General features: G+C 37.8%; 1 protein-coding gene across 3 annotated transcripts in view; it reads right to left on the bottom strand.

Annotated features, from left to right (window-relative positions):
• The window catches only part of LOC135204146 (molybdopterin synthase catalytic subunit-like), a 129,113-nt gene that overhangs the window by 31,265 nt on the left and 79,039 nt on the right, over positions 1-18,809 (bottom strand). For all 3 annotated transcript variants that reach the window (XM_064234167.1, XM_064234165.1, XM_064234166.1), the window contains 4 exons: positions 16,201-16,322; positions 13,875-14,119; positions 7,984-8,177; positions 7,348-7,513 (listed from right to left, as the gene is read on the bottom strand). In XM_064234167.1, the coding sequence (XP_064090237.1) occupies positions 7,348-7,513; positions 7,984-8,177; positions 13,875-14,119; positions 16,201-16,322 (727 nt within the window). The remainder of the gene's footprint in view (positions 1-7,347; positions 7,514-7,983; positions 8,178-13,874; positions 14,120-16,200; positions 16,323-18,809) is intronic.

Below are 18,809 nucleotides of genomic sequence, written 5' to 3' on the forward strand. Positions count from 1 at the left end.
AGTGCGTAGCGGAGTAGTAGTAACTCGGCAATACGGTAAGGTTAGCAGGACCCACTGTATGTTCCGGTCCACTCTACTGGGTGACTAACATCTTTCCGCTGGATGCCAGGACTCCGATCATGAAAGGAGCTCTAGTAAGGTGGGAAAGAGCGAGAAGACATACAGGCTCGAGCGAACACGGAGCGACAAGGAAGCAACGGAGGGGGGTGGGGGGGAAAGGCCAGTACCCCCACCACACTTACCACCCGGCCGGAGGGACGAAGAAGCCGGAGAGGTCGAGTCCAGTCTGGTCTGTCCGTCCCCCTGGCCCCTCCGCCTGGAGGAGAGAGGGAAGCAGGCTCGGGTATGTGGGAGCGAGCATGGGCCAGACCGACCCACCCTCCCCCACTCTATGGAAGAGCGGGAGGGGGGTAAGGTGACTGGGCAGGGCGTCTGGCTGAATCGTGATCGCGTAGTGACCACGAGGCGGTAAGACCAAAAACAAAACAACTAAGCCCTAGGACAAACCAACTGATCAGAGAGATGCTATCGAAGAAGCAACTGAACTGAAAAAGCAGGAGCATAAAGGGCCCACTGGGCCAAACCAACTGATCAGAGAGATGCTATAGGGAAGCAACCGAACTGATGAGCGGTAGTATAGGCTCAATGAGCCAGGACCTAGGCTAAGCCAGACGCCTAACTAACCTAACCATACAAAAAACATGGTACAAATAAAATAAAATTAAAAGAAAGAAAAAACAATATAGTAGGAGAAAAAATCCAGGAGTGTACGACTAACCGAAGGAAAGTCTACCACTCAAAGCTAGTCAGAGGCCGATACTAAGAGCCGGGACTAGGGTCTGGAAAGAAGAAGCCTACATAAGGTAAAAGACATGCATGCATGACAAACCTGAGTAGAACAGTACCCTAAGTAAAACGGTATAAATAATATAAGAGCGTACATAGATAAGGGGATGTTTCTAGGTATGGGAGACCAAGAACGAACCCACCATGAGGCAGAACCATGCTGCCATGCTTCCGACCCAGAGTACGTATTTATACCTAAAAAACGGCAAATACTGTCTCAGGGCGGAAAAAACCAACTAACCATAATTACTGAGTACTTAACTTAGCTGCTGCGATAGCTGCCACGCTCCATTATAGATAAATCCAACGAAAGGGCACATTTAAAACACAGAGAGAAAAATAGCAGTGTGACTCGTGTGCGCTAACTGAAAAGGATGGCCACTAGAGGCGCAGCAGTCGGCAGCATGGGATGGAGTAGTAGTAGTACGAGCTGCTCACTCTGTGGGTCGGCTCTCCTCTTGGAGGGTTTTTGTAGTGGGAGATTTCTATTGGCATTTGGCTCGTGGTAGTGGTCTCCACTCGCCACTATGTGTTCATACCGACACCCTTTTGGAGGGTGAGCGAGTCAGTTATACTGACCTTTTTCTTTATTTTATTTATTCTCTGGTATGTGTTAGTACATTTACCCTAGAAATAATGGATTAAAGGATATTTCGCGCAGCGACACGAGCTGAGCCCAGAAAGTTATTTGGTTTAGGTATGTGGATGATATTTTCTGTATTTGGCCAGTTCACGAAAATCTACAGGAATTCCTTAATAATCTCAATAATTTAGTCCCTTCTATAAAATTTACTGTAGAGGAAGAAAGAAATTGTACAGTAGTACCTCGAGATACGAAATTAATCCGTTCCAAGGCGCCTTTCGTATCATGAGGTTTTCGTATCTTGGACCACATTTTACATGTAAAATGGCTAATCCGTTCCAAGCCCTCCAAAAACACCCCAGTAAATTTCATAATAAAGCTAAATTGACCTATAAACAATGAAATACTACAACAATTTGGACCATTCAATACCTAAATTAATAAAAAAAAATGCAAAATATAACCTGTAAATAAAGTGTATATTAGTATACATGGGAACAAGAAATATACTGTACGTAAAATGTGGAAGCGTACCTTTCGAGTGAGGCTATCTCCGAAAGTGGCGGCAGAGGAGGAGGAGGACAAACGGCAGATAACGTACATACACTTAACTTTACGAAAACACAAAAAATTTAAGGAAAACTATAAAACTAAAATTTACGAAACACATTAACAAAACTGTAACACTTAACTTTACAAAAAAATAAAAATTAAATTTTTTTTTTCTTTTTTTGATTTTCAATTTTTTTTTTTTTTTTTACTTTTACATAGGCTTTTTTTTTTTTTTTTTTTTTTTTTTTTTTTTTTTTTTTTTTTTTTTTTTTTTTTTTTTTTTTTTTTTTTTTTTTACAGAATTTCAACTTCATTACCACTTTCAACGTTCTGTTTATCACTTGGTTCTTCGTTTTTGCTTTCAACTTTCTGTTTTTTATCACTTGGTTCTTCCTTTTTGCTTACTCCTGCTAATGCTGAAGGCCTCTTTAAAAAAGTAACGATCCAAGGAAGATTGCTTCTGCCTACTTTTCACAATGTTCCTGAAACGACTCAGGCAAACGTCATCGAACTGCGCAAGCATACGACCTGTGTGAGCCTTTTCAGGGTGTCTTTTTTCGATAAACAATTGCACTTTATGAAAAGCGGCTAGAACATCCTTAATTTCTGCCGTTGTCATAGGGTCGTCGTCCTCCTCCTCGCCGCTGCTAGAGAACTCCTCTTGAACGACGTTATGTTGCATGGCCTCCAACTCCTTCAGGTCATCCGTCGTAAGCTCCTCTTGGTGCTCCTCGAGAAGGTCGTTGATGTCGTCCTCGTCGACGACCAGCCCCATGGACTTGCCGAGTGCAACGATCTCGTCAAGATCTGGTTCCAAAACGTTTCGGGATCGCCAACTGTTTCGGACTCTGCAGCACCAGCTTCGCCCACGTCGAATCCCTCGAAGTCTCGGGCAGATACGGCATCAGGCCAGAGTTTCCTCCACGAGGAATTCAAGGTTCGCCTCGAAACCTCCAGCCAAGCTTGGTCGATGAGTCGGATACAAATGACGATGTCGAAATGCTCCTTCCAAAATTGACGCAAAGTGAGGTTTGTGGTATCGGTGATGTCGAAACATCTCTTGAAAAGATGTTTCGTGTACAGCTTCTTAAAGTTCGCTATCACTTGCTGGTCCATGGGTTGGAGGAGAGGGGTGGTGTTGGGCGGAAGAAAAAGAATCTTAACGAAGGAATACTCCGCTAGGATATCTTCCTCGAGGCCAGGAGGGTGGGGAGGGGCATTGTCCAACACCAGCAGACATTTCAGGGGGAGGCGCTTCTCTTCCAAAAATTTCTTCACTGTCGGGCCGAAACACAGATTTACCCACTCAGTGAACAAAAGCCTCGTTACCCAGGCTTTTGCATTAGCCCTCCACATCACTGGAAGCTTCTCCTTCAGCACTTTGTGGGCCTTGAAGGCTCGAGGAGTCTCGGAATGATACACCAGTAGGGGCTTCACCTTGCAATCCCCACTGGCGTTTGAACAAAGTGCGAGCGTAAGCCTGTCTTTCATAGGCTTATACCCGGGTAGCTTCTTCTCTTCCTCCGTGATGTACGTTCGATGAGGCATTTTTTTCCAAAAAAGGCCAGTCTCATCACAGTTGAAAACCTGCTGAGAACTGTAGCCTTCCTTGGTCATCATCTCGTCGAAAGTTTTCTTAAATGCTTCGGCCGCTTTCGTGTCCGAGCCGGCAGCCTCCCCATGACGCACCACCAAATGGTTGCCAGTCTGTTTACAGAATTTCTTGAACCAGCCATGCGAAGCCTTGAACTCTGGGGTTGAATTTGAAGTCCCTTCCCCTCCGTCGTCTTCCGCCTGCGCAATCAAATCGCCGAAAATAGCGCTGGCCTTGTGGGCGATTGCTGTCTTCATTTTCTGTATCGCCAGCGATTTCTTTGTCTTTTATCCAGACGAGGAGCAGCCGTTCCATCTCGTCGTGCACATGGGTCCTCTTGCTGGACAAAATAGTGATGCCCTTTGACAGTGTAGCTGCTTTGATGGCATCCTTCTGTTTAAGGATGGTGCCTATTGTCAACGGATTACGCCCGTATTCCTTTGCGATCACACTCAATCGCATACCAGCTTCGTACTTCTTGATGATCTCCATCTTTGTCTCCAAAGAGAGCATGCGCTTCTTTTCATGAATTTCAACTTTCTTGGGACCCATGACTACGTTATCTTGTACATAATTTACGTATAAGTTACACAATAAAGTTTTCGCACAACACGATAATAGTACTGCAACGAAATCACTAACGAATTTACGTTACTAAACGAAATCGTTGGACCAATGAATGCCGTGTGCGTACGATAAAGATGTTGGTACGAAGAGGCCGAGATGGGTACGCCACAACATATACGTATAAGATGCATGATGGGAGGGATGCTGTCCAATAGGACAGAAGGATTTCATGGTGGTGACAAGCATCAGGAACCAATGGGAGAGCAGGAGGATGGTGGCTAGTCTACTAGTACTAAGATGGCGGCGCGCAGCGCGAGTTTCAAAATTGTTATCCGGGCAAATCTCGGACTTTCAGAAACCTTTCGTATCTTGAAAACTTTTTGTATGTAGAGCCGTTAAATTTTTCGCATTGGCTTTCGTATCTCGAGTTTTTCGTAAGTTGAGCCTTTCGTATCTCGCGGTACCACTGTAATTTGAATTTTCTTGATGTAACTGTCCATAGAAATGATAGAAATTTCACCTTTTCAGTCTTTTGAAAATCAACTAACATTGCCTCTTTTGTTCATTACTACTCCAATCACCATCAAAATGTTAAATTCTCTGTTTTTTCTGGGATGTATCTAAGGGCTTTACGTGTCTGTAGCCCGCAGTTTATTGACGCTGAAATTAAAACTATTTATGATATTGCATTGCAACTTAAATACCCAAGGACTTTTGTAGATGTGGCATGGAAAAGAGCTAGAAAAACATTTTATTCAACTAATGACAAACTTGAATTTAGTAAGCATAACATTCTAAAATTACCTTATGATGAAAGGTTTTTAGATATTCCTAGAATTTTAAAGCTTTTTAACATAAATGTTGTTTTCAGTAATATTAATGCCAAGAGTCTAGTAATCAAAAATTCTCCTAAATATCTTCCAGGCTGCATATATGAAATTCCTTGCAAAAAGTGTGATAAAGTCTATTACGGACAGACCGGTAAATCTCTTTCACGTCTCAAACAGCATCAATATTCTGTGAAAACTGGGCAAATATCGAATGCATTATTCGTACATATGAGAGATTTAGATCATCCTATTAACTGGAGTCAAGCAAGAGCCTTAATCCCATGTAATGACACAGTTAAAAGGAATATCAGTGAATCTTGTTTCATCAAGTCAAATAATAGAAATGTTCTAAATTTAAGTCTTGGTTTATTTAAACTTGATGCTTTCATAATGAAAAAAGTTGTAGATAAATATAAGCAACAAAATTAATATGTTCAGTTTTTACATGTTTTGAGCTGTAAAAATACTTTGTAATTTCGGTTAGGGTTAAATCTGTTTAGGTTTATGACCATGTGATATCTGATAATCCTGGATCATCTCTTTTAATTTTTACCCTTTTGACAATTAACCATCTGGTTTTCTTGATCTTGTCATGTACCCAAGAACTTTCTCTCCAATTGTATTTCATTAGCTCCTTAACAATGTCTTAGTAGTGACAAAAGCGCTTGGATTTCTGACTATCATTTTCCTGTGGTATTCGCTTATATACATTATATATATATATATATATATATATATATATATATATATATATATATATATATATATATATATATAAGAGGTGTGTGTGTGCATAAAATGTACACACACACAGTACATAAGACTATTTATATATGTATGCACACAGTATATACACAGTAGTAGTTGTTAATAATTGTGTTGTTGTACAGTTGTTGTTGAGATGATCATTAACTAGGCAAATTTTTGCTACTAATAATGATTTATTGAATGTTCTATTATTCATATTCATGGGGGGGGAGGCACATGACCAAGTGGACCCACCTTAAATTTGCCACTGGGAAGTGGATGGAATGAATATTATCACAAGTGAATGGTTGGATGGTGAATCCTGGGATGCACAAAAATCAATGTTTGAAGTGCAACTGTATAAAAAAAGAAATCTTACTTGGAAAATACATTTTAACAATGTAAAAACCTTTTTATACCAAACCCAGTTAATCATAATTCGCTCTAATTTTTACTATTGCACATGCCCAGCTTACAGTCCACAGTCTGCAATAGTGAGGAGAAGGTAGGAGGGCGGTGAAGACATGATTGGTGGGTTTGTAAAAAAATCTGTTATACTGTTATACTAAATAATTTGCCAGAATCACAACTTAAATGGGAGGATCAGGCAGAAGATTATGTGATGAGAATAGAATACCTAAATCAAAGAAGTCTAATGCCCAGAGACTATCTACAAAATAATTTCCATATATGCTAGGAAATGTATGCTAAAGGGGAAGAGACATGAAATTACAAGGAGGAGGAAGATGAATGACTTGAATCCACTGACTTGTAGCAAATGACCTACCACAGAAACTATACTCAACAAGAATCACCTGCAGATACTGTTTCATAAGTCAAAAAGCTTGCAAAAGAAACCTGTCAAAGTTAAGGGCCATTTTAGATCACAGCAGAGACCTACTGGAGAGATGGTGCTAGAACCTTGGGGGTAGTTGATCCTTAGCTATGAAAAGGCCTCCTGAGAAGTATCTATATCTAAACAGCAAATAAAACCCAACACCAAAGATTGGTATTGAGAGAGTCCAATTCCAATAACAAGAAAGAGAGAGAGGAGGGGAGGGATTGGGGGATCCAAACTGTTAGAAACATGACCTCAGAGCCCCTGTTAGGCTGAGTGAAAACCTATCACCAAAGCAGCATTTCTTTCTGTTCCGTTCAGTCTCCTTCCATTCAGTTGTCAAATTCTTCAACTTTACCTTGATTTAATGTTCTTCTCTATTGGCTGTGTGACTCAGTTTAGTTAAGGCAACTTTACAAAAATAAGTTTCAAACGTGTAAGAAGATGGAAGGTCTACAAATTTTAGTGAGACATGAGGATTATGGTAAAGAAGTGTAAACTTCCTCAAAAGTCTACCAACTGAATCTGATACACCATTACCTTGTTCAACAACAATAGACTGAATGGAAGAAATACAGTTCAGACCATCCCAGGGATGCATCACGGTAAATCAGCCTTTAAATTAATGAGTAACAAATGCAAAAAATTATACAGTTCATGCTTCATAGAAAAAAAAAATGGTCCAAAAACCAAAATACTAAATCTAAACCTTATGCCATTCTTGTCCTCATCATTGTTTTAAATACTTTTCATCCTTATGGGAAAAAATGGTAAAAAATATTTAACTTACATTTCAAATGGCTATTTGAGTCCTTTGATCTTAATACAACTGCAGAAGTTCGGGCACATGAATTATGGGATATAACACTTCCAGCCAGTGTACAAAACTCCTGTACATTAAAAACATCTATTTCTTGTCTCTTATGCTTCTGAAATGCTTGAATTCTTCGGGTCAGCTGAAATGTGATAGGAATGTCATCAAATCAAAAGCACACTTTTTATTGTATTACGGTAAAACAAAAAATCAAGACAGTTCTGGTCGATATAATTGTAACTATAGCATTTTACCTAGTTAGCAAAAAAGAATTAATTTATGATATAATCTACTACGCTAAAATCATAGTAGAATAACTTATAGTTACTATACAAAAAAAAAAAAAAAAAAAAAAAAAAAGAAGTCCCAACATGCAACTGAAGTATGAATTGTTGAAACTTTAAGATGCCCTTGTCCCGGTAGACAAAGTATACCACCCAAAAATTCAAGTAATTATAATGAAAATTACCATTATCAGTCAATTGTGTCTCCATTAAATATGAAATTTTGGAAGAGACTTTCCCTTACAATTTGAAAAGAATCAAATCTGCATGTCTAAGAGACAAATTCATCACAAAACATTGGTCAAAATGTTTAGGATCATTACCTTACCTCATCTTTTGAAGCAACAATCTGAACATATTTGGGATCTAAAATAGACGACTTATGTATATCAACATTCTTTTCATCTTTCTTTATACAACTGGCATCAGGAAGAGAAGAATGTTCCAAGGATTCCTCTGGGTCTGTCTTAATCCTTTTTAGCACTAAATCAGCACTGTCAACATGATCATCATCTACCCTTCCTGAAACCACAATAATTGTAGATATAGTTTCAGAAGCATATTTGCATCTGCTGCCACAAATGCTATTTGAATTTTCATTATATACAATTACATAATTCAAATTCAAGAACCACTATCATTCGGTAAATACTTTCTGATATGTATTAAGCACTGTGCAACAAACAAAAGTATTTTCAATTTCTTATAAAGTTAAAGGCAATATTGATGAATGTTAAATCTTTACTCTCATGAAATTACAGTTACAGTGCAGCAGCCAACCAGATGGCAAGGAGAGCAAAACATTACATATAAATACAACTGATTTCCTAAAAACAAACATACTGAAAGAATCACACTTACAAATCAATTCAAACATGTATTACCTCAGCAATAATATCAAGGTTAGTTGACCCATTCCTCCTCCAATAACAGCAACTAATGCAAACCTCAGAGCAGAGGATATTCTTATACCAGCATAAAGAAATTAACAGGGATAAAAGGACTTTACGAAGAGATGGTACGGGAAAAGTGAAAATGAACTGAGAAATGTAGTAAAAATAATTTACTCAGGGTTCAAAGTACCTCAGAGGGGCCAATCATCTTAGTCCTCCACAGGGCTGAGAATAAAGTTGGATGCAAAATTAAGAAAACATTTCTTTTTAACACAATTATTCTTTCCATCACTGATGACAAAGATATAAATAAAAACTAAACATTTCCACTGTTACTAGCTATATGGTACTAACTAATCATTTATAATAAATATTTTGACATACAATCAAGTTAAAAATCTCAACTCTCAACGAACTAGCATAAAAGACTTGTTCTAGTAATTACATTTCACAAAAATCAAAGCTTCATAGAAATTGAAAACTTGAAACCTCCAACAAAATTTCCTGATGAATTCTGTCCAATTTGTCATTTGTTCTTAACTGAAATTTAGGAATTCACATTTTTTTTTTTAATGATGAATTGCATTGCCTACAGACAGAACTTGACAGGTATTTTAATTTTCATATGGAACACTATCACTCATACTTTGGGCCATGTCCTATCATCATAGGGCATCTCCTCTGATGAGTAGCATACTGAATATGTAATCATTGGGGATCACCTTAAAAGGACATTTCCTCTCTCGGGAATGCACATTCCTTTGGCAGCAAAAGGACATCTCCCCTGTCTACAGTGCATTAATTTGTCAGTGCACAAGTTCACAGTAGGCTATTTAAAACGTATCTGCGTAGAACATATTATCTTATGACATCACCTTGGGTTATCCTATTGTCTCTTCTGTCTACTAGGAGAAGACCCATGTTAGACCTGATGAATGCCATAACTCAATTGCGGGACTAATCTGCTACATTTACTGTATGCTTCATCATACTACATGGTCTGCCATTTATTCATAATTGTAGACTTCTGTTATGTCAATTTTTTATGGCCATTTTGAGGTTTGATCAGATGATAATTGTTTAAAACTTGACTTATCTCCATCTGCAGTCTTTTGACACCTACTTGATTGTTTGTATTGTGTTTTTAAGTTGCATGGAACCAGTGGTTATTCAGCAACGGGACCAACGGCTTTACATGACTTCCAAACCACGTCGAGAGTGAACTTCTATCACCAGAAATACACAATCTCTCACTCCTCAATGGTATGGCCGAGAATCAAACCCGCAACCAGCGAGGTGGGACGCAATCACCATACCAACCACGCCACTGAGGCGTTTGACACCTACTTGAGCAAGAGTCCATCATATTTAAACATTTATAACACCTTTGTGCACTTCTCAGGAGTATTTAATCTCCTGGAGACAAATCTTAGGACAGTAATTTGAGTGTTTTGCTATGAAATCTAGGTTAAAAACTATAGAGGTATGCAAAAAAAGTTATCAAAAACAAGTAACAACTAACATTAGGCCAACAGTGAAAAGCATTTCAGAAAGCTATAGTGAAAAGCATTTCAGAAAGCTAAAGTTTGGAGTTCAAAGGTTCTAGCTGATTTTATGTCTAAAAGCAAAATCCATGAGCTGAAGGAAGTACTGTATTTGGTCTCCTCCTTTGGCAAATATCCCTCACAAGAAATAACCCACTTTCCCAGGAAGTTACACTATTGCTGCTTCAGAGAAATGAATCAGATTCAAGAAAAAATCAAAAGGAAGCATTACTCATAGTATGAGATTTTTCTTATGGCCCAGAAAATCATTTTACATTTTGTGTACATACGTACTCTATGTTATGGAAGAGACAATATGGCAGCTAAATTCTATTTAGTTCTAAAGGTTCTTAAAATAGTAATAAGTATTGTAAAGAGAGTCAATTACAAAGAACTTAGAATCTTTGCAGTTTTGGTTTTTCTGATGAAAATCAGTAAGAGATGCAGAATGAGAATGTACTAAATCATTATTATCCAAATTCTGAACAATACGCTACTTTCTCTGGAAATCAGATAGATACTGAGTGCTCAATAAGTTCAGTGAAATAATGGAAGCCAAATGAAGGTGATACTGACACTGAGCATCTCCCTTTCTAGTAATGCAGGCCTCTGAATACTTAGTGATGATGTTATACCTTCCCCTATCTCTCCCTGGAATGTACGCAACTGTATGCTAAATTCCCTACCTACTTGCTATAAATAATGCTGTGTACTACCTCATTGCAGCATCTCTTTAGCCTCAGCAACACAGCTTCATTTCTACCTTTCCTTTTCATCCATTCCCTTTTATCTGTTTTCAGCTCAATGACAAATTTTAGCTTTCTCCAGAAAGAAACCATCATAAAAAAAACCCTGCATATTAGAAGTTTTCCACTTCATTGAAAATTGCTACAGAATGATTTATCAAAAAATCATTTTAAAATACAATGATTTCACTTTTGTCACCAATGTTCCCAATTACTGTCTAGCAAAGATAACCCTCTGGGTTTATGATGGGCCAGTGAAAATTGCAAACTTAGGCCTCCAGGATGCATGGTAAATTTCCAAAACTTAATTTTGGAAAACTAATAACTACCAAATTAACTACATTTCCAACCTCAATTTCTACATTAGTACTTCATTCAAAACAAATAAACAAACTCTCCCAATTAAATATTATAGTATTTGATCAATAAAATGTATAAAATGATTTACTGAAAATGTCAAAAAACTCTACTACAGGCTAAATTTTAAAACCATTTAATACAGTAACCTAATTAGTGAGTCACATGGGAAATAATAGATTTTTTTCATCAGCTATCAGGAAAACCATCAGACTAATTCTGAAGGGCATAACAAGAGATGAAGAAAGGAATAAAAAGGTAAAACAAAACTATACAGTTTATTGCATTGCATACACAGTAGTTATCTTTAATACAAAGGTAACCAAGTAAGTGTTCACAGTTGCATAATTCACCAGAAGTACATATTTAAATGAAATTTATTTTCTTAAAAACTAACCAACTTTATTAATTCTATAAAATAACAATATCTCAACTAAAGTTCCTCAAATATATACTGAATTCTATCATACTTTTCAAACTATATATCCGGAAATCAACTAAATGAAAAAAATCTATAATTTCCCTTATTTGTTGAAAGTTAAATCTACTTTGCAAGAATTCCCTCACCCCCTTCCCCAATGTAAATAAGCATAATTAAAAATGAAGTAAAACAATTATCATACATTTACTTGTAAATCTAAGGCACTTCCCCATTTCTTACATCTACAACTCTGGTCACAGAACAAAATCAAGGGGCTTTTACATTGAGAACCATGAAGTGACTAATTTTGTGGAAATGCATGCTCTTGTAAGTATATATTGGCCATATTGCTTTTTTACTCCCTGTGTTGGTTTCATTAAATTACTAGACATAAATCTAACTGTATAGAAAGATTCAAGAACAAAATCCATGTGAAACTAAATTTAATTTTCTACAGTAAGGACTGCTGTGAATACCATGCACTAGTTAATACTACAGTAAAGTACTACATATACAGTACTTCAATTCAGAAGTCTTGAAGGAAAGATAAAAAGAAATGTAAAAGATAAAATTAGATGGTTAGATGAGTTGGGTAAGTTAATTGTAGTGATTGCAATTCATTGCGTATTAAACTGCAGTGAAAAAACTAATAATTTACTTTAAACAAGAACATACATTTATTTAATGGTATATTTAAGGGATCTAATGAGAAAACATTCATCTGATGAGCTGCACCCTCCTTCCTGAGTATGGGAAATTTCATAATAGTACTGTGACTTCATCTCAATCCAAACACCACAACTTTTTGTGTGATACACTAGTATAGCTGAAGAAAATTACAACAAGCACAATACTTTAAAGTTAAAAAAATGTATTGAGATCAATTCATATATTTATACTCCATTGTTAGATGAGTATTTAAATTTGCATCACATTTACTTTTAAAGTATACCAATTTCAAAGATTTGTATTTTCTTAAGTATACAGGTAGTACTCTTATGCAAGAATGGTGCTGATGGGAGCCAGAAATGGTCATTCAAACTCACTTGGTAACAAGGCAAGTAACTGGTGGCAAGCAGATGAGTGCTAGGGCCCTGCCCAATCATGTCAGTAACCTGTCACTTTTCCTTTGACAAACAGGTAGTATGCTGGGTTGCTGGAGGTGGGATTTAGGTTACAAGGCTCTGGGTTATATACAAAAAATACATATCTTTAAAATTAAGTATCTGTTATTTTAAGTATAAACCATCGCCTTCTATGCAGGAGGCTTACTTTGAGGAGGATGGATCATCTACCAAAATTGAATGGCATTGTTTCAAAAGTTAAAAACACCTGGGGGTGCAAACCTTTACCATGTGCCTAGTCTCTGCTTGTAGCAAAAAGCTGGGGGGACAGTCAGATTAGGAAGTATCAAGTTCCCAGTCATGTATATAAACAGCAGAAGGCTGACTCCTATAACCTCCTATCACACCCTGGTATAGAGAGGCATAGGCAGATAAGTTCCCCGTACCAGTGTTTAATTTATGATTACTTAACCTCTATGAAGAAAAGTTCCAGAATTCTTTCTCTAAAGTCAGTCAACAGCACTATCAGATATAAGGCTACAAACATATTCAACTGAGTGAATTCCTATATCTACCAATTCCCAATGTCCACTCTGGAACAGTTTGATGCTGAGAAGAATGGAGAAAGTAAAAGGGGCAGACAGAACTACTCACTCTTCCGCAGATCATACCAAACTAAGTCTTGCAATAAAGAAAAGTTAATAAACTGCATGAACACTTAATACCAATGAAATCCAAGTGGCTGTATGGGAAAACAATTTAAAGTTGTTGTTCTAGTATCCCTGACATAATGAACACCCATAATATATGAAAACAATAAAGATAGTACTACGATTTCAAGCTTCACCACACAGTCGAGAACCATAACTGCACAGAAAACCAAGACACCTTTACTTAACTCTGGTCAAAGTAAAACTAACAGGTAACTGACAGCTGAGTGGGTGGTGCCCCACCACCGGGCATGCTTGCCACCAATTAACCACCTTGTTACCCGGCTTAAATGACCATTTCCCGCTCATGCCAGGAATACTCCTACATATACCAATGGTTTGTATTCTCAGAGGAACAACTCTTGATTAAAAAAAAAAAAATTATCATGAGATGTGTATATACTGTACTCATACACAGAATATATAGTACATATAAAGAGCCACATAGTGTACTACAGTAAAAACCAAACAAACTGTTACGTGCTTTTATTGTTTTGTGTGTGTCTTCCCTGGTTGCTGTTATTGTTTGTGCTATCTTCTTTGAGCCATACACACTCCTTATTCTGCTTCCAGTTACTACTTCCATCATCATATATCTCTTTCTTCCAAATAGGTACATTTGCCTTCAATTCATCTATCAAATAAGAAACAGCTTCTAGACTCTCACGACGATGTACAGAGCTAACAGCTAATATCACACTGGCTTCAGACACTGGTACTACACCTAATCTGGAAGCAAAACAACAATTTCAGTATGTGCAGAAAAGTGATTATAGTATATAAACTAAGTTCCCACTGCTATTGCAAAACTTTTTCAAGTAGTAATAAAACCTGAGCAATAAATAAAATTGCTATCCTATGAATCTACATTATGCCAAGCTTTTATGCCAAGATACTTGGTAACTTGCACCTTGAATTCAACACTAGAATCCCTACAAATCATAAGTTATAAAAATGTGGAAGTCTATGGAGTTGCACTACAAAAATTATAGACTTCCACTACAAAAATTATAAGTTATAAAAATGTGGAAGTCTATGGAGTTGCAAACTATCTTCTTATATCTACCATACAATTTCCTATAGGTGTACATTCAACCACCAGTTTCGAATAACTGTTTATTTGGAACACAATTTTATAGTGTTTTCCGATGTGAATGTTCTAGATGGTTCTCTGGCATTCAAACCTACTGTATGAATAGACTGACATTTCATTTTCCACTTCCAGAGAGTAAACAATTCATCAATGTGCTACTTCCATAACATTAATCTAATTAATTTATGGTGTCCAGCTTCATTAAGTGAAATTAGTCTTTCTATTTTCATCTTACAATTATACACCTTTTTACACATGAACAATTTACACAATACTACTTTTACCTTGCAATAGCTCCCCAAAAATGTACAGCTAATTGTATTTATGATCAATGCTCTTATGTGCTCTTCTTAACACAAATCCTGATTTCTCCCAGTATCTCCGACATAAGAATAGTCACTCCTACCCACAAGTACAATTATACAATCTACAGGGCCCTGGTCTAAATTAATATCTTTGCTGAACTGTTGGAATGAATATGAAATGACAAATTTTCTAAGCCAATTTGTATTTTTCATAGCTACAGTCCTGAGGTTTAACAATAGGATAATTTCTAGCACCTAGCTGGATCCGGTTAAATCGCAGATGAAAACAAGGAATCAATTTGTAGTTTTCTAGTGGTTTCTTTCACTTTTTGTCATATGGTAGTTGTATTATTGTTTTACCTCCTTCATGTTGTATACATACAGTACTTTTTCTCTATTTTGGATTACATATTCTTAAGGCTCTCAAACCTGAAAGTACGAACACCTTTCTTCAAACTTTCACTGTGGTTTGACAAAGTGTAAACATATGTATACCTTGGTTTTATATTCCTTAGCTTTTTGTTTCACCCTAATGTCAAGAAAAGGTAATGTTGACTCCCTGCTGTTTTCAACAATGAATTTTATCACAGGTTTCAAAATGTAATTTTTTTTTTGTCATTTATCTAATGTACTAATTAGGTTTTGTATGTTTGAAAGAGCAAAATTTTTTCAAAATACATGCTGTCTACATGACTCTTCCATACATTATTTTCACATCCATGTATTTTTTTAGCAGGGGAAAACATTAAAAAATCCCACTGATGATAAACTTACATGTATGCAAGATAATGAGGAACCCATAGATACTCTGAATATCTGTATGCCTTACTTCTCGGCTAAATTATGAGTCCTCATACATATCTCATAAATTTTACTAAATTAGAATGAAAATGTAAACACTAGTTGTTGTTCTTTCATCCTAACACTTTACCAAATAGGATACATGTGAATCAGGACGTTACATCAAACTGGAGATATTATCAAAAGGCTCTTCTGATTCAGTAATTATTCATTCAGAGATTACTTACTTATGTCTTTATTATACTTAAAAATTAAAAGCTGCCAAAGACTGATTGGACATATACTTTACTGACTACTTCAGTTATGATCAAATATATCATGATTAGTTTCTAACTCATTTGTCTTGCTGTGAACAATACCATATCAACAGAATACACCACAAACCATACAGTGGTGACGTAACCTACAAGGTAAGGTAATAATACATATATGTACAATGCATAAACTAAACTTGTATCATTTCCTGAACCAAATAGGAAATGTAACATAATGGATATAAATGTAACTATTCAAAACTAATCTATAAACTGTATTACTTTAGATATAATCTTTTTCTCTCAATGTGAAATTTGAACAATATGAAACTATACATTAAATGAGTGACAACTTACCTATGATGTACTGCTATGTGATGCAAAGGCCACTTCTCTCTTGCTTGTTTGCATAATTTAATCATTTCTTTTTCGGCCATTTCTTTGTAGGATTCATATTCCAACTTAACCACAGTCTGCCCCTGGAATAAAATTTGAATCTATTAGTACTCTAAGTTAATAATAATAATAATAATAATAATAATAATAATAATAATAATAATAATAATAATATGCTGGAAGTAAAACCCTCTTTTAAAACATGTTTTATTAAAAGTAATTGCTGCCTCAGCTGCATTAATTTTATACAGGTTCTTCTCTATTTTTCTAATTATTGCTTTCTAATTGTTGCTTAAACTGGTGAGCAACGCACCGAAGGTTGACATATCTCAGTTAGGTAGAACGATTGGATTTTATTGGTAAAAATTTCAGTTGGGGTAGTCAAATTTTCGGGCATATCCCGTAGAGTTTATTACAGATAGAATTGATGTTAAATTCTATTTCTTTTCTATTCTTTCTATTCCTTTCCGGACGTTTCGTCTGAATAAACCTCAGACATCCTCTGGCGGAGGTAGGTGAAGACTGAAGTGAGAAGGTGAGTCCAGCTGCTTATATTACGGTAGCGCAGCGGGGGGCGTCGTGCCGCTGCCTTTTCATTGGCTCGTGGGTGGGGAGCTTCTTTTTCATTGGCTGCCTGGCTGCGGGCTCAAGCCAGCTCCCGATCGCATGCTCAGCAGGCACGCCGATCTTCTTAGCTGCATAACATCACGCCGGGCTTTGTTTTGATTGGGTAAAGGCCACGTGACGTCACTGCTGGTATTATTAATCGTATTAATGTCACTGCTGGTATTATCCATCGTATTAATGTCGTCTTGGATTGGGCCGTTTTCGGGCGGCGATATGGTGATGTTTGCCGTTATTGGAGTGCTTCTTCGGGTGCAGGTCGGGAGCAAAAAGGCCTCCTGTGTCGTGTTCATGGAGGGCTTTTGTTCCTGGATGAGTAACGCCTCCAGGAGGCGCAGACAGCGAGGGTCAGGTGCTCTCCCTATTATCCTGGTGTTACGGATGATACAGTCGCGGGAGATTGTGTCTCGGTGGGCGGTGAGGGCGTGGTTCTTGATAGCCCCTTCTTGGGCATGACAGGAGATTCTCTTCGCAAGAATAAGCTCATCAATCGAGAAGTGCGTACCGCCCTTGAAAGATGGTACTCGAACGAGGAACAAGACCCACGACCCCGCCCCACCGAGAACATCACGATATATTATAAGGCCTTCATGCACTCTCAATACCGCGAGGAGGAGAAGGCGATGAAGAAGATCATTAAGGAAAACATCCTCCCCATTGAAGAAGGCAAGATAGTGGACCTTATAATATACTACAAAAACCGTAAAACAAAAGACCTTATCATGAAAAATAACCCCTCACCGCCATCAGGAGACCCCCTCAAGCAGACGAACGTAGTATACCAATACATATGCCCCGCCCGAGGATGTCCTGGGAAGTACATTGGAATGACTACCATGCGTCTTGCGAAGAGAATCTCCTGTCATGCCCAAGAAGGGGCTATCAAGAAACCACGCCATCACCGCCCACCGAGACACAATCTCCCGCGACTGTATCATCCGTAACACCAGGATAATAGGGAGAGCACCCGACCCTCGCCGTCTGCGCCTCCTGGAGGCGTTACTCATCCAGGAACAAAAGCCCTCCATGAACACGACACAGGAGGCCTTTTTGCTCCCGACCTGCACCCGAAGAAACACTCCAATAACGGCAAACATCACCATATCGCCGCCCGAAAACGGCCCAATCCAAGACGACATTAATACGATGGATAATACCAGCAGTGACATTAATACGATTAATAATACCAGCAGTGACGTCACGCGGCCTTTACCCAATCAAAACAAAGCCCGGCGTGATGTTATGCAGCTAAGAAGATCGGCGCGCCTGCTGAGCATGCGATCGGGAGCTGGCTTGAGCCCGCAGCCAGGCAGCCAATGAAAAAGAAGCTCCCCACCCAAGAGCCAATGAAAAGGCAGCGGCACGACGGCCCCCGCTGCGCCACCGTAATATAAGCAGCTGGACTCACCTTCTCACTTCAGTCCTTCACCTACCTCCGCCCAAGAGGATGTCTGAGGTTTATTCAGACGAAACGTCCGGAAAGGAATAGAAAGAATAGAAAAGAAATAGAATTTAACATCAATTCTATCTGTAATAAACTCTACGGGATATGCCCGAAAATTTTACTACCCCAACTGAAATTTTTACCAATAAAATCCAATCGTTCTACCTAACTGAGATATGTCAACCTTCGGTGCGTTGCTCACCAGTTTAAGCAACAATGAGAAAGCAATAATTAGAAAAATAGAGAAGAACCTGTATAAAATTAATGCAGCTGAGGCAGCAATTACTTTTAATAATAATAATCAATAATATAATAATAATAATAACTAATAATAATAATAATCAGATACAGCGCAGGAATAGTGGAATGGACGAAGGCAGAACTCCGCAGCATAGATCAGAAAACCAGGAAACAAATGACAATACACAAAGCACTACACCCAAGAGCAAATACGGACAGACTATACATAACACGAAAGGAAGGAGGGAGAGGACTACTAAGT

This window comes from Macrobrachium nipponense, chromosome 44, assembly GCF_015104395.2.
Source record: "Macrobrachium nipponense isolate FS-2020 chromosome 44, ASM1510439v2, whole genome shotgun sequence".
Taxonomy (NCBI): Eukaryota; Metazoa; Arthropoda; class Malacostraca; order Decapoda; family Palaemonidae; genus Macrobrachium; species Macrobrachium nipponense.